Consider the following 13,721-nt stretch of genomic DNA (forward strand, 5'->3'; position numbering starts at 1 on the left):
CCAGCAGTGCATAAGTGTTCCAGTCTCTCCACAACCTCTCCAACATTTATTATTTTGTGTTTTTTGGATTAATGCTAGCCTTGCTGGGGTGAGATGGTACCTCATTGTAGTTTTGATGTGCATTTCTCTAACAGCTAATGATGGTGAGGAAAGGGTACTTCTTATCGCCATTTTGGAAACTCATGTCCTTCAAGGTTGGAACGTTTCCATGAAATATGATGATGATTCCATGCTCTGGAACTCCAGTTATTTGGATGGTGCACTCCCAGACTCCCAGGTCTTTTCTTACATCTTTTCCATCTCTTTCATTTTATGCTCCACTTTCTAGGAGATGCCCCAAATTTCCAAACGTTCTGCTGAATTTTTCATTTCTGCTGTCATGTTTTCATTTCTAAAAGCTTTTTTGTTCTCTGAATGTTCCTTTCGTAGCACCGTAATTTTTTTACGGATGTAGTATTCTCTGATCTGAGGATGTTATTGAGAGTTTTTCTTTAAGTCCACGTTGCATAGTTGGCTTTTCCCTTTCAGTTGTGTCTTCTCTATGAGAGGCCTTTCTCTGATGTCTGCTCATGGTGAAGAGTGGGAGACTGAAGCTGGGCAGAAGCACTGAGCGTGGGAAGGGCTCATCTTCTCTGTCCTTCGGTGTAGGTGCTTTGGGAAGGTGGTTTACTGGGATGCCAGACATCTGTATTTTGAAAGTTCTCTTGGGTGTCTTCAGAGAAGAATATTCTTCCTGCATGGAGACTAAAGGTCTGGCTGCCAGGGTTCTGAACGCCAATGAGAAAGGCTGCAAGGCTCACACCTTGTGTGTATATGTCACTTCATCTTCCCTTCAGTGCAGCGTCCAATCAACGAGGCCTGGCTTCCCCTCGTCCAGAGAGTCTCAACTTCCCTCTTCAGACAAAAGCCTTCCAAGGTGGAAGAGGGACAACTATCTAAGCCATGGCCGTGTGTGGGTGTGATGTGTCTGGGTGTCTGCTTCTCTACCTCTCCTTCTTTTAGCCCAACCTCCTCAATCCCATTTCCGGAGGATCCTGGGGTAGCCAGCTCCTTACCAGCACCAGGTGCCATCGAGTCGACTCTGACTCACGGCCATCCCATGTGTGTCAGAGCAGAACTGTGCTCCACAGGGTTTTCAATAGTTGATTTTTTGGAAGTAGATCACCAGGTCTTTCTCCTGAGGCACCTCTGGGTGGACTCAAATTTCCAACTTTTCGGCTAGCAGCTGAGCATGTTAGCTGTTTGTACCACCCAGGGACTCCTGCTAGTTCCTTAGACTTTAAGGATTCTGTGGGGTAAGTTATGTTGGCTCTCAACTTTTCTCACTGTCAGTTAAAGATTCAGTTTCCCTGTTGTTATTGTTGTCAGGCGCCATGGTGTTGGTTCCAACTCATAGCGACCCGATGTACAACAGAATGAAATACTGCTCAGTCCTGAACAGTCCTCATAATCGTTGCTATGTTTGAGCCCATTGTTGCAGCCACTGTGTCAATCCATCTTGTTGAGTGTCTTCTTTTCCACTGACTCTCTACTTTACCGAGCACGAAGTCCTTCTCCAGGGACTGGTCCCTTCTGATAACAAGTCCACGTGAGATGAAGTCTCCCCATTCTTGCTTCTAAGGAGCATTCTGGCTGTACGTCCTCCAAGACAGATTCATTCACTCTTCTGGCAGTCCATGGTATAGTCAGTATTCCTCTCCAACACCATAATTCAAACGAACCGGTTCTTCTCCGGCCTTCCTTATTCATTGTCCAGTTTTCACATGCATATGAGGCGACTGAAAATCATGGCTTGGGTCAGGTATACCTTAGTCCTTGAGGTGACATCTTTGCTTTTTAATACTTTAAAGAGGTCTTTTGCAGCAGATTTGCCCAATGCAATGTCGTTTGATTTCTTCATTGCTGCTTCCATGAGCATTGATTGTGGATCCAAGTAAAATGAAATCTTTGACAACTTCAGTCTTTTCTCCATTTATCATGATGATGCTTATTGATACAGTTGTGACGATTTTTGTTTTCTTTATGTTGAGGTGCAATCCATACTTAAGGCTGTAGTCTTTGATCTTTACCAATAATTGCTTCAAGTGCTCTTCACTTTCAGCAAGCAAGGTTGTGTCATCTGCATATTGTAAGTTTTTAATGAGTCTTCTTCCAATCCTGATGCCACGTCCTTCTTCATATAGTCCAGTTTCTTGTATTATTTGCTCAGCATACAGATTGAATAAGTATGGTGAAGGGATACAACCCTGATGCACACCTTTCCTGATTTTAAACCATGCAGTATCCCCTTGCTCTGTTCAAACGACTGCCTCTTGGTCTATGTACAGGTTCCACATGAGCACAATTAAATTTTCTGGAATTCCCATTCTTTGCAATGTTATCCACAATTTGTTATGATTCACACAGTTGAATGCCTTTGCATAGCCAATAAAACACAGGTAAACTTCTTTCTGGTATTCTCTGCTTTCAACCAAGATCCATCTGATATCAGCAATGATATCCCTGGTTTCATGTCCTCTTCTGAAACTGGCTTGAATTTCTGGCAGTTCCCGGTTTGATGTACCACTGCAACTGTTTTTGAATTATCTTCAGCAAAATTTTACTTGCGTGGGATATTAATGATAATGTTCAATAATTTCCTCAGTCTGTTGGATCACTTTCTTTGAAATGGGCACAAATATGGATCTCATCCTGTCAGTTGGCCAGGTAGCTGTCTTCCAAATTTCTTGGCATAGATGAGTGAGCACTTCCAGAGTTGCATCTATTTGTTTAAACATCTCAATTGGTATTCCATCCATTCCTGGAGCCTTGTTTTTTGCCAGTGACTTCAATGCAGCTTGAACTTCCTCCTTCAGTACCACTGGTTCTTGATCACGTGCTACCTCTTGAAAAGGTTGGACGTTGACCAGTTCTTTTTGGTACATGATTGTGTATTCATCTTCTTTGGATTCTTCCTGTGTTGTTCGATATTTTGCCCATAGAATCCTTCGATATTGCGTCTCGAGGCTTTAATTTTTTCCTCAGTTTTTAGCTCGAGAAATGTCGAGTGTCTTCTTCTCTTTTGATTTTCTCACTCCATGTCTTTGCACGTTTCATCATAATACTTTACTTTGTCTTCTTGAGCTGCCCTTTGAAATCTCCTGTTCAGCTCTTTTACTTCATCATTTCTTCTATTTGCTTTCCTACTTCTGATTAATAACCACTTGTTTGCTGTCCACATTTTAAATATGATCTGGATTCAAATTCTGGCTCAGTCAGTTGAATACTGTACACCTTTTTTGCAAGTTTAGAAAAACTACCTACTATCTCATAAATTGTTGAGATAATTTTAGTGAGAGAATATGTAAAGCTGTATGTGTGCCTATTAGATCCTGTGTGCTCCGTAAGTTTTAGGTATTCTTACTTACCCCCTTTACCTTGGCTGGACTACTGGCTGTTTGCAGGTACATGTCTCATAGGGTGTACATACGTTTAAGCCCCAGCTGGCATGGCCACTTCCTTCTCCCTTGTCTCCATTTTCAGTTCTATGGAACGTTACCCAGTCACCTTATTTGCCAGGTTCCCTTAGTAATACGTCCATGCCAATCAAACTGAAGGTCTAGGGACACATCAGGACAGTTCAGATGTGCATCCTGTGCTCTTAAACTTACCATACAGTTAAGGAGTTTTGACAGCAGAACAGATAAAGTTGTGTTCAAGAGAGGATAATAAAATACCTACCTTATGCGATTGTTGTGAAGATTCTATGAACACATGTAAAGCACTCAGAACTGTGCCTGACGTATAAAAAACATTCCATGTGTGTGTTCCTTATCATTAATTGCCAAATGAAGGGCTAAATGCAATTAGGGTTCCATGGAAGGAGAGAAAGTGGAAGGGAGGGAATTCTGCCTGAAGCTGGTGTAAGCAAAGGTCCCGTGGCAGAAGTGACTATTGCCCAGCAGGCACGCTGAGGGCATCATGCTAGTGGGAGCATAAAGCTGATATTATGAAACAAGAAAGAAAAAACAGAAAGTGGAAGTACGGCATGATCATGTAGTTTCAACTCAAGCTTAGGAGTTTAGAATTGAACCTTAAGGACTGAGTGAGGAGGCATCACTGAGGTTTTTGGGTGGTGCCATGATGACCTGGAAAGAAGACTTATCTGGAGTGAGTGGAAGGTGGGTGGGTGAACGGAGCCTAGAGACCAGTTAGCAGGTGAATGCAACAGCCCAGGCAGAGATGAAGAAAGCTTATGGGAGAATAGTAAAGAAAGGCCAGATGCCGAAGGGTCTTTCACAAGGTGAAGGACATGAAGGCATCAAAAGTTTTTAAGCCTGTACCACTCTCTCACTGCCACAAAACCTTGTTTGAAGCCCTGATGTTCTTGAGAAAGACTGAAGTGCTGAAGACTTCCACTGTCCACAAATTGTGTATGTAATTAAATCTACTGTATGGATGTCTTTCCAAGGCCACTTTCACATACACAGATTTAGAGCATGATAATCAGGCCTAGACCTGAGCCTGTTCTCTGAGACCAGGTGATCCGAGGCTGACCTCAGCAGATGAGTAGTAATGCCTCGTTTAATCAGAGAGCAGAAACCAACCTCTGACTTCTGATGACAGAGCTTTGGGAAGAGACCACCACTTGCTGAACAGGGGCCTTCCCCAAAGAGAGCCTCAATGGAAATGGTTATGGAGGCGATGAGGGATTTGAAATAGAAACTCTTTGCATTAGGAGCCAGTTCCCCATACTTGCTGGTCTTCAAAGAAAATTCTTTTCAGAGACAATTCAATGAGTTTCGAATTTATCTTAGCAAAGATACCCTTATCAAGATGTTCATTCATTCATGCAAATATAGATAGATAGATAGCTGTCAATGAGTTGACTCCAACTCATGGCACAACAGAACGAAACACTGCCCAGTCCTGCGTCATCCTCACGTTCACCGGCATGTTCGAGCCCATCACTGCAGCTATTACGCAAACCCGTCTCACCGAAGGTCTCGCTCATCCTTGTTGGCCCTCTACTTCGCCAAACATGGTATCTTCCTCCTCGATGACATGTCCAGAGCAAGTGAGCTGGACAACGCCCTGCTGTGATCCATAGGGATTTCACTGGCTCATGTTCAGAAGTAGATCACCAGGCCTGTTTTAGTCTGGAAGCCCCACTGAAACCTGTTCACCATGGGTGATCCTGATGGTGTTGAAAGACAGGTGGCACAGCTGCTAGCATCACAGCAACACACAAGACACCACAGTATGACAAACTGACGGGCGGTGGTGGCACAAATATTGAGCACCACTGTATGAGCCAGGCACCGTGCTTGGCGCTGGGGCAGCAGCTGTGAGATCCACAACACCCAGAAGAGACCCATTCGTCAAAGAATCTGGCAGATTAATGGAAAATTATAACCATGGCACATTCTATCAGAACATGTGGCTGTGAAAGCATGTATGTAATAGGGAAAGTTGATCTGCAAAACCAGGAAAGGAACATTCGAGCTCAGAGCTAAAGTAGAAGTGGAGGTTGAGTGATCCAGGGCTGGGGTTAGGTCCAGCACTTCAGCAAGTATGTAGCAGGGGTGAGAAACGGACCTCGGTACACTGAAAGAACCAAATGAAGCCAGCTTCAGAGACTAAGCGATACATCGTCAGATATGTGGCTAGAAAAGCAGGCGGGCAGGAGCCAGCCAATGCAAGTCTTTCAGGCCATGCTCAGACAACTGGGGTCTTTATCCTAAGAGCAGTGGAAAGTCACAAAAGCATTTCAGGCTTGGTGTTGATATGATGAGGTTTGCATTTCTTAAAAGATTGCAAGCTACAGTGAGGGACTAGGGTGTGGGAAGACTAGCTAACGGACTAGTGGAGTCATGTACAGAGTCACGGTCAGATTTAAGGCCATAAAACTGACAGGCAGAGGGGATGAGTGAGGGGGATGGCAATACAAAGAATGCCTCCCAGGCCTCTGGCCTGGGTAACAGGAGGAACATCTAAATCACAAGACAGTTACTTCTACTTAAAGGTTTGTTCTTGGATTTTACCTTGTTACTAAGTTACATGTCCTTTAGCGTCCCTGCAATTGTGTGGCATTCATTCAACACAGGTGGAAGGCGTCCTGGGGCAGGCAGTGTTGAAATGAATGGCTGAGGGATGACAGGCCACAGCATTTGGTGCTGGTCCTTCTGCTGTCCGCCTCTGAACCAGCATGTGTGCGTGTGTGTGTGCATGGGTGTGCACACGTGATTAACCACACACGTGGGGGAGCACCAACTCCTTCTGTCATGCTGCCTCAGGGTAAACAGCTCTGACGGGCAACTGTCAAAACAAAATGCCCGCTTCTGAGAATACAGTCTTACACGCACCATTGACCTGTCACAAAAATGAATTTTATTTAAAATAGAATACTCCGGGTTTCCTTCATGAGTATTTATTCTTCCCTTGAGTAAGTGCCCATTAAAGTACAAGGCCACCTCTACAGCAACCAAGGCGGACGCGTCTCACCCTGGCTGATTTAGCATATTGAGAGAGATCTTCATAAATAGCATTTAAAAGAAGGTATAACCCTCATTTTAATTTAGAAGCCATTTTGGAATCATTCTAGACTCCATGTTGATTTTTAAAAAAATAGCTAGATGTTGATTTAAGTAACAGGGAACAGACAGGCGTGCTAGGAAGAAGCTGAGATAATGGGGCAATGGATTATAGTAAGTGTTTAAAAAAGTGTACTGAGCATTTCTGTAAGGTACATGATCTAACTCAGGACGCCCAAGCAGGAGGGACACGGCTGCTCTACGAAACCAAAAGGAATACGGAGGGGACGGAAAACGCTTCCAGGACAATGAAACCGCATCAAATCCGTTCAGGCCGGCTCCTACCAGCACATTTTTTTTAAAAAAACAGCCACAGCTAACGTGATCTAAATTATAAGGGGCTACCTCAGAAGCGATGAGGTGACAATATATACAACAGCACAAAAATGAGAAAAAATACTAAACTGCTCAAATATACGTGCTGTTGTTGTTTTTAGCTGCTGATACGTCGGCCTCTGACTCACGGCGACCCCACACACGACCGAATGCAACGCTGCCCAGCCCTGTGCCATTATCACGATCAGGTGGAGATCGGACTGTTGTAATCCAGACGGTTTTCACTGGCTCCTTTTCAGAACTTATCTCCACGCCTTTCTTCCAGAAAATGCATTCACCACACTACTATTATGTGGACGTGCTCATTTATCCTACGACTCCAGAGGCTAGGTGACTCAATAACTAATGCTTTTTGTGGATTCCTGTGTGATTAGCATGGAACTGTAGGTTATCAATGGGCTGGACCCCAATGCCTCTAGGTTTGTGATCTGCTTTTCTGCTCATTTAAGAGAACTGTAAACTGTTTTTTTAATGATCTTGGACCTGTTCAAACTGAGAAGCAAACTTTTCTGTGAGGCAAATGGCTAACTGAAGTGAAAAATGTCAATGTCTAAAGTTGTAATATCTGGGATGCACTTCACACTTAATATAATGCTATAGTTCTCTGTATCAGTAGTAATGGCAAAACAAAACAATCTGAGATTATCTGAGAGTTAAGTAATAAAGCATTAAAAAAAAAGTTGCCATGGAGTCCATTCCAACTCATAGCAACCCTATAGGACAGAGCAGAACTACCCCCACAGGGTTTCCAAGGCTGTAATCTTTACCGAAGCAGACTGCCACATCTTTCTCCTGTAGAGCAGCTGGTAGGTAAGAACTACTAACCTTTCAGTCAGCAGCCGAGCACTTAACCGCCACCCCACCATGGCTGTTTAAGTCAGGTGAACACGGTTAATGTGCTTGGCTGCTAATTGAAAGGTTGGCGGTTCGAGTCCACCCAGAGGCATCTCAAAGGAAAGGCCTGGCCATCTACTTCTGAAAAGTCAGCCGTTGAAAACTCTGCAGAGCACAGTTCTATTCTGATTCACATGGGGACTCCGTGAGCTGGGATGAACTCCATGGGAACTGTTTTTTAGGGGCATCTAGCTTTAAAACTATTAGGCAGTGTTAGTGACACTGACTATCTAATGTCTGACATTTGAAACTTAAAATCTAAGTTTTAAATTTATTGACATCTGTGACTCGCTTCTGACCAAGAGTACAGCAAAGGTGATGGGAGGCCACTCCCTGACTGTGACATTGCATAAGACTCCGACTTGCTATCAGTTACTGGAGTCTCTCCCTCTGTTGCTGGCTTCAAGAAGCAAGCTGCCATGCGCCCTACAAGCACAAGGAAATGAATCCTGTGGACAACCTGAGTCAGCTTGGAAGTCTATGTTCCCTAGTCGAGCCTCCGGATGAGAACCCAGCCCTGGCCCACACCTTGATTGCCGTCATACAGAAGATCCAGCAAAACCATGCCTAGACTTTTGACCCGCAGAGACGGTGTGATAATGAATGTCTGCTGTTTTAAGGCACTAAGTTTATGACAACTTGTTATGCAGCAACAGAAAAATGAACACCGATTTTGGTACCAGAAGTGGGGTGCTACTCTAACGCTTAAATACGTGGGAGTGGAGGCGGGAAGAATTCTGAGGCGCATTGAGAAGGAAAAGAAAGCTGAAAACGTGTAACTTCCCTGATAACGTAAATTTGTATACTACCGAAAGGCCACTTTTGGCTGACGAGACACACGAAAGCACCAGTGTTTGGTTTAAAACAGTTCCCGCAGGTCCAACTCGAACAACACAAACCAAACCCATCTCCTGCAGGCTGTCTTTGGGAGACGGCTGCTCACTCTTGCATGATAAAGTGCTAATTTTCCTACAAGCATTTCTGATTGTCCACAAACCCACGAAAAGGATGCTTCAGTCCCTAAGATGAACACTAGCATTGACAGCAAGGCTAAGCTCGTAACTTCCTTAGAGGTAAGGGATAGGCATCTGACTTCCTCAATAAGATTAAGATGTGTGGTCGCATCTAACGACATTCTGAAAGGCAATCTGTCCTTCTGACAGAATTTTTTTTTTCTTTCATCAGGAAGTTAGATAAAGCATGACATGGTAGGAAATGCCAGCAAGCACAGGGGTTGGACTGGCAGGGGTGACAAAAGTCTGAGTGTCTGGTGGGACAGGAGTGTGGAGTGGACGAGCTGCCGGAATGTGCTGCAGGGGCCAGACAGGGCGCTATCTGCCTGTTTGCTAGGGAGTGATGGGCACACGGGATGGCTCTCTGGTAGATTAACAGCACCCAGAAACACTGGGTTTTAGAGCAGAGCCCTTTTTCTTAGAAAAACCTGAAACTTTGGAACACAAGATTCTGATGACTATTTTAAAGTCTTTGTAGGCAAATACATATAATTATGTTTACACAGACACAGTGGCGTATCTAAGGTACCGCACCAGCCCTGGGCGTGTGGCGCCACTGAGCAGCTCCCATTCACCCAGTACGGCCCAACGTCCTTCCTCAAGTACAGCAATGTGTTAAATAAAGACTAACGAGCTTGACTTGTATTGTTGAGCTGATATTTATTGTAAATGTACCTAAAAGATGGGCGTCAGGGGTTTGGACAGGGGTGCAATTTCATTGCTTGCCACAGGCGCCGTTTTCTGCAGCTACGCGACTGGCTGTACCCGTTAGTAGGAACTACTGGGTGGTGCCACATGCCAGGGCCGGCGCAATGCCTGCCAGTTCCAGTCACTCCTCTGCACCCAGACGCAAACACCAGTACACACACAGGCAGTCCGCAGGTTACGAACGAGACCTGTTCCCACCGTGTCTTTAAGCTGAATCTTTAAGCTGAATGTGGAAGTCAGAACGGGCGCGCATGGTTCTTGTCTAACGTGTACTTCAGTGCAAGAAAAGGCTCGAACCCTTTTTGGGTGTTTAAAAGCTAAACGTGCAGCAAGTGAAGGTGACTGTGATGAGGAATTCGTGAGTAGGGGCTGGTTCAGCGGTTTCCAAGTGAGGGTAAATCGAGTGCGAGCTGTCAGTCAGTCAGATGCTCGTAACCCGGGCACTGCCGGTATGTGTATATACACACGTATTGTTCTAAGTTGCCGCCAAGCTGACCAAACACTGCCTGGTCCTGTGCCATCTCCACGACTGTTGGTCTGCTCAGGGCCATGGCTGAGGCCACTGTGCACCTTATGTGGCTTTCAACCTAGGGGGCTCGTCTTCTAGCACTATATTGGGCATGCTTCTGTTGTGATCTATACAGTTTTCATTTGCCGATTTTCAGTAAGACGGCCAGGTCTTTCTTCCTACTCTGTCTTAGTCCGGAAGCTCTGCTGAAACCTGTCCACCATGGGTGAGCCTGTTGATATCTGAAATACCAGTGGCAGAGCTTCCAGCATGATAGCAGCACGCAAGCCCCCACAGTATGACAAACTGTCAGATGGGCGGTGGACACATCTACATGGATGTGTATTTTGTAGTATGAGCATATGTACATACACACACTACAAAAGGCCCACAGGCTCTGCCGTGAGGAAAGGATAAGCATCATATCCTCCCCAAGAGCCCGTGCACTGAAAAGCAGTGTGTAAAAACAGACCGTGCCTACAATGCAGATGTCCCCTCTGGCGTGAACATGTTCAACACTGAAACTACTGAACGCAGGAAATCCGGGTTTTAAATGCATTTACTGTTTTTATTTTGCTAGGCAGAAACATACATTCACCATGGGCTGCGATGCAGTTGACGTGTAATGAACAATATATCTTTCTGAAGGCTATTTATAACTAAACGCTACATTGTTTAATTACAGTGGAAATTCTGTACAATTTAAGGCTTGGCTCTGAACTAGATTGTAAATATGGACCAGATTTGGAAATAAAACACTTTTTTTCCCAAGCAAAAGAAGAAAAATTGATTAAAAAAATACAAGGAAGGAGAAATGAGGAAAGAAAACAAAGCAACAAAACCTAACATAACAGGTTTTTTCTGCAGTAAAATTTCATAGTATTGTAAACTAACAAAAATACAGGTTTTCTTCCCAAAAGAATGACAATTTACATATTGAGCGCTTGTTGGGGGACTCCGGGAAACTTTCTGGATTGAACGCAGACGAAAGCAGATGACAGGGAAGAAATGACGTTAATATGCTGAAATCAGTACTGCCTTATAATGAGTTGAATTAGATCCACAAAGCAAGATTGTAAGCATTACATATTTTCGTAGGATCAGTGAGTTGTTACCGTTTATAGGTGAGAGTAATAAAACCAGGTGAAACAAGGAGAAGATTCAAGTTGCTGACTGAATAAACTCGGTTATTGGCACATCTAATCTGTGATAAAACATGACACGCCAGACCTATACAGCTTCTAGCATTTTAGGGTCGTCTTCATTTATCCGTACACAAAAGATGTGTCACCTAAGAAACTGCGGTTTTGTGTATACTTTAATAACAATAAACTAGGAAAGGCATGGCCTGTTTGTGTGTTACATGAGATCACTGCTTCTATTGTTGGTTATGAATGTGCAGGCACAGCTGAAAACTGAGACATTCTGTGGAAATTAAACGCTGCTCTTCCGTAACTGTATGGAGGCTTCATGCAGTATCGGTTTGGTGCTGCGGATTCAGATTGCTTCGTTATGGGAAGATCTCCCTGCCAGCGTCTCTATCAAGGGTCAGGGGCAGTTCTTCTGGACTGACATTTTCCACAGATAAAGTCAGTTGGGTTAGAAGAGGGAACTCCATATGGGCTCTGCTTTTCCTAATGGTCTGCGTGACGGGGTTCACGTGCAAGCTAAGTTACTCCTGCAGGAAAGAGATTCAATAAGTTACTCGTTTTAAAACCCCCAAGAGTTCTTCTCAGATCAAGGCCACAAAACAAGTGTCTTGTGGGCTATTAAATGCACCTTTGGACAAAACACTGTGACATTCCAGTTCACGTCACTGTGATCACAGGCTTTCCCTTAAACTATTACCCCAACATCACCCGAGTGGCGAAAGCTCACTCAGGAAAACCTTTTTTTTTTTTGCTTTCTATCTTGCAAAGTGTATCAGTAATTTGAATATAACAAATGATTTTCATATTTCTTTAAGAGATGGCACTCGTCAATCTACGCTTTTGAAGCCAATGCTAGAGAACTGATTTTTATTTCATTTATACATGTGAAATAATTAAGAGTCTTTGATCACGTAACCAAATGTGCAAGGAGCCCAGCATTCTGAGCCCGCCAGGGACACTCACGGCCCACGAGCTCTGGCGGGAGGTTAGTATGTAAGGCAGGTTTGGGCACACAGTGGACACAGCTGCTCGTCGGGCCGGCCACATAGAAGCCGGGAAGGCATGCGCTTTCTGGCGAAGGCAGGGCCACGCAGCGACATTTTTGCCTCCTCCTGAGACACGATGTTGCACTAGGGGAAAATCATCCCAACGCACAGAATACAGGAAACACAAGACGTCCCCAGAGAAAGGGAGGCTCAGGTTTCGAATGAAATAGAAACAAAACGATCAAAGCATAAGCAAGCTGTCACCACACAAAGCCGCAGAGAAAGCTGACGGTAGGATAACACCACCATCGAAAGGAGAAAGGGGCTCGGTCTATTTATCTCCCTGGTAGCTGGAACACGCACTCTGCCTCTCGGCAAAGCTGTGTGAGTTCTGCTGAGGCCACGGGAGAGTGAGGCTCAACTCTGCCCCTTCAGGTTTGGATAACGCAGAAGTACAGACTTTTCTTTATTCTCTAACTGGCAGCATAATGTCCATGAGTATGGAACCTGTGAACATGACACCAGCACCCGTCAACCAGTTCTCCATCCTCTGCGTAGCCAGCCCTACAAACATCAGCGAGAGCACAGGGGAAGGGAGGAGTCGGTGGAGGGGGCGAGGGCACCACATGCCGCATGCCAGGCTCGGCCAAGCCGGGAGACCAGTGCTGCCTCTTACCTGCGGTCAGTCCTCTCCGTCTTCGGGGGTGATCTCGGTCTCTTTGTGGACCACCACCTTGGTCACTGACATGTCGGGGTGCTGCTCTTTGGCCTCTTTAATCGCCTGAGCCAGCGCCTGTCCCCAGGGATCGCAGAGGGCAAAACAAGAAGGAGGTGGGACACGCATGATCAGCAGAAGGTGGAGACTCGTGAGCTACACCTACACCCACACTTAGAATCCCTAAAGTGCAGTGATCACACAGAAACCACACCTCATATGGTGCAGAGTTAAGTCAAAAGCTTTCAGATTACAGGCTGGACTGGGAGGACAGTGCTGAGAACAGCAGGTCTAACAAGTTCTGCTTCTCAGCCAGGGTCCTTCCCGTCTCACACACAATACCTGGTCACGGTCAATGTCTGCATCTCACGCACAACACCTGGTCACGGTCAACGTCTGCGTCTCACACGCGACACCTGGTCACGGTCAACGTCTGCGTCTCACGCACGACACCTGGTCACGGTCAATGTCTGCGTCCCACGCACGATACCTGGTCATGGTCAATGTCTGCATCCCCCGTGATGACTATCCGCTTCTCAATCCTTGTCTCCGAAATGCCTCCCTTCACGGTCTGAAAGGAACAAAGACAAGCTTTATGAACTTACTCACTTGGAGCAACAGTCATTTGTTCCAAACGGGGAAATGGCAAAAAGACAGAGTTTTAAGTTCACATCACATGATGTTACTTCAGAATTGAAACAGAACTCTATGGACATTGCTGATGTTTGTTAATTTCAGAGATGAGGCTATGGTGGGCTCTTTTTTGTCTGGACGACCTGCATTTCTGTACACCCACCAATGCTAAGCGCTGGAAGGAGCGTTAAGCAAAGGACATCAG

General features: G+C 45.1%; 1 protein-coding gene across 1 annotated transcript in view; it reads right to left on the reverse strand.

Annotated features, from left to right (window-relative positions):
• Positions 1–10,536: 10,536 nt before the first annotated feature.
• Positions 10,537–13,721, reverse strand: part of EPB41L3 (erythrocyte membrane protein band 4.1 like 3) — a 183,362-nt gene continuing 180,177 nt past the window's right edge. Inside the window, exons 16-18 of the mRNA XM_023724879.1 lie at positions 13,374–13,454; positions 12,845–12,961; positions 10,537–11,709 (exon numbers count right to left, since the gene is read on the reverse strand). Coding sequence (XP_023580647.1) covers positions 12,851–12,961; positions 13,374–13,454 — 192 coding nt within the window. The 3' untranslated portion in view covers positions 10,537–11,709; positions 12,845–12,850. The remainder of the gene's footprint in view (positions 11,710–12,844; positions 12,962–13,373; positions 13,455–13,721) is intronic.

The sequence above is a fragment of the Trichechus manatus genome, unplaced genomic scaffold (assembly GCF_000243295.1).
Source record: "Trichechus manatus latirostris isolate Lorelei unplaced genomic scaffold, TriManLat1.0 scaffold00266, whole genome shotgun sequence".
Taxonomy (NCBI): domain Eukaryota; kingdom Metazoa; phylum Chordata; class Mammalia; order Sirenia; family Trichechidae; genus Trichechus; species Trichechus manatus.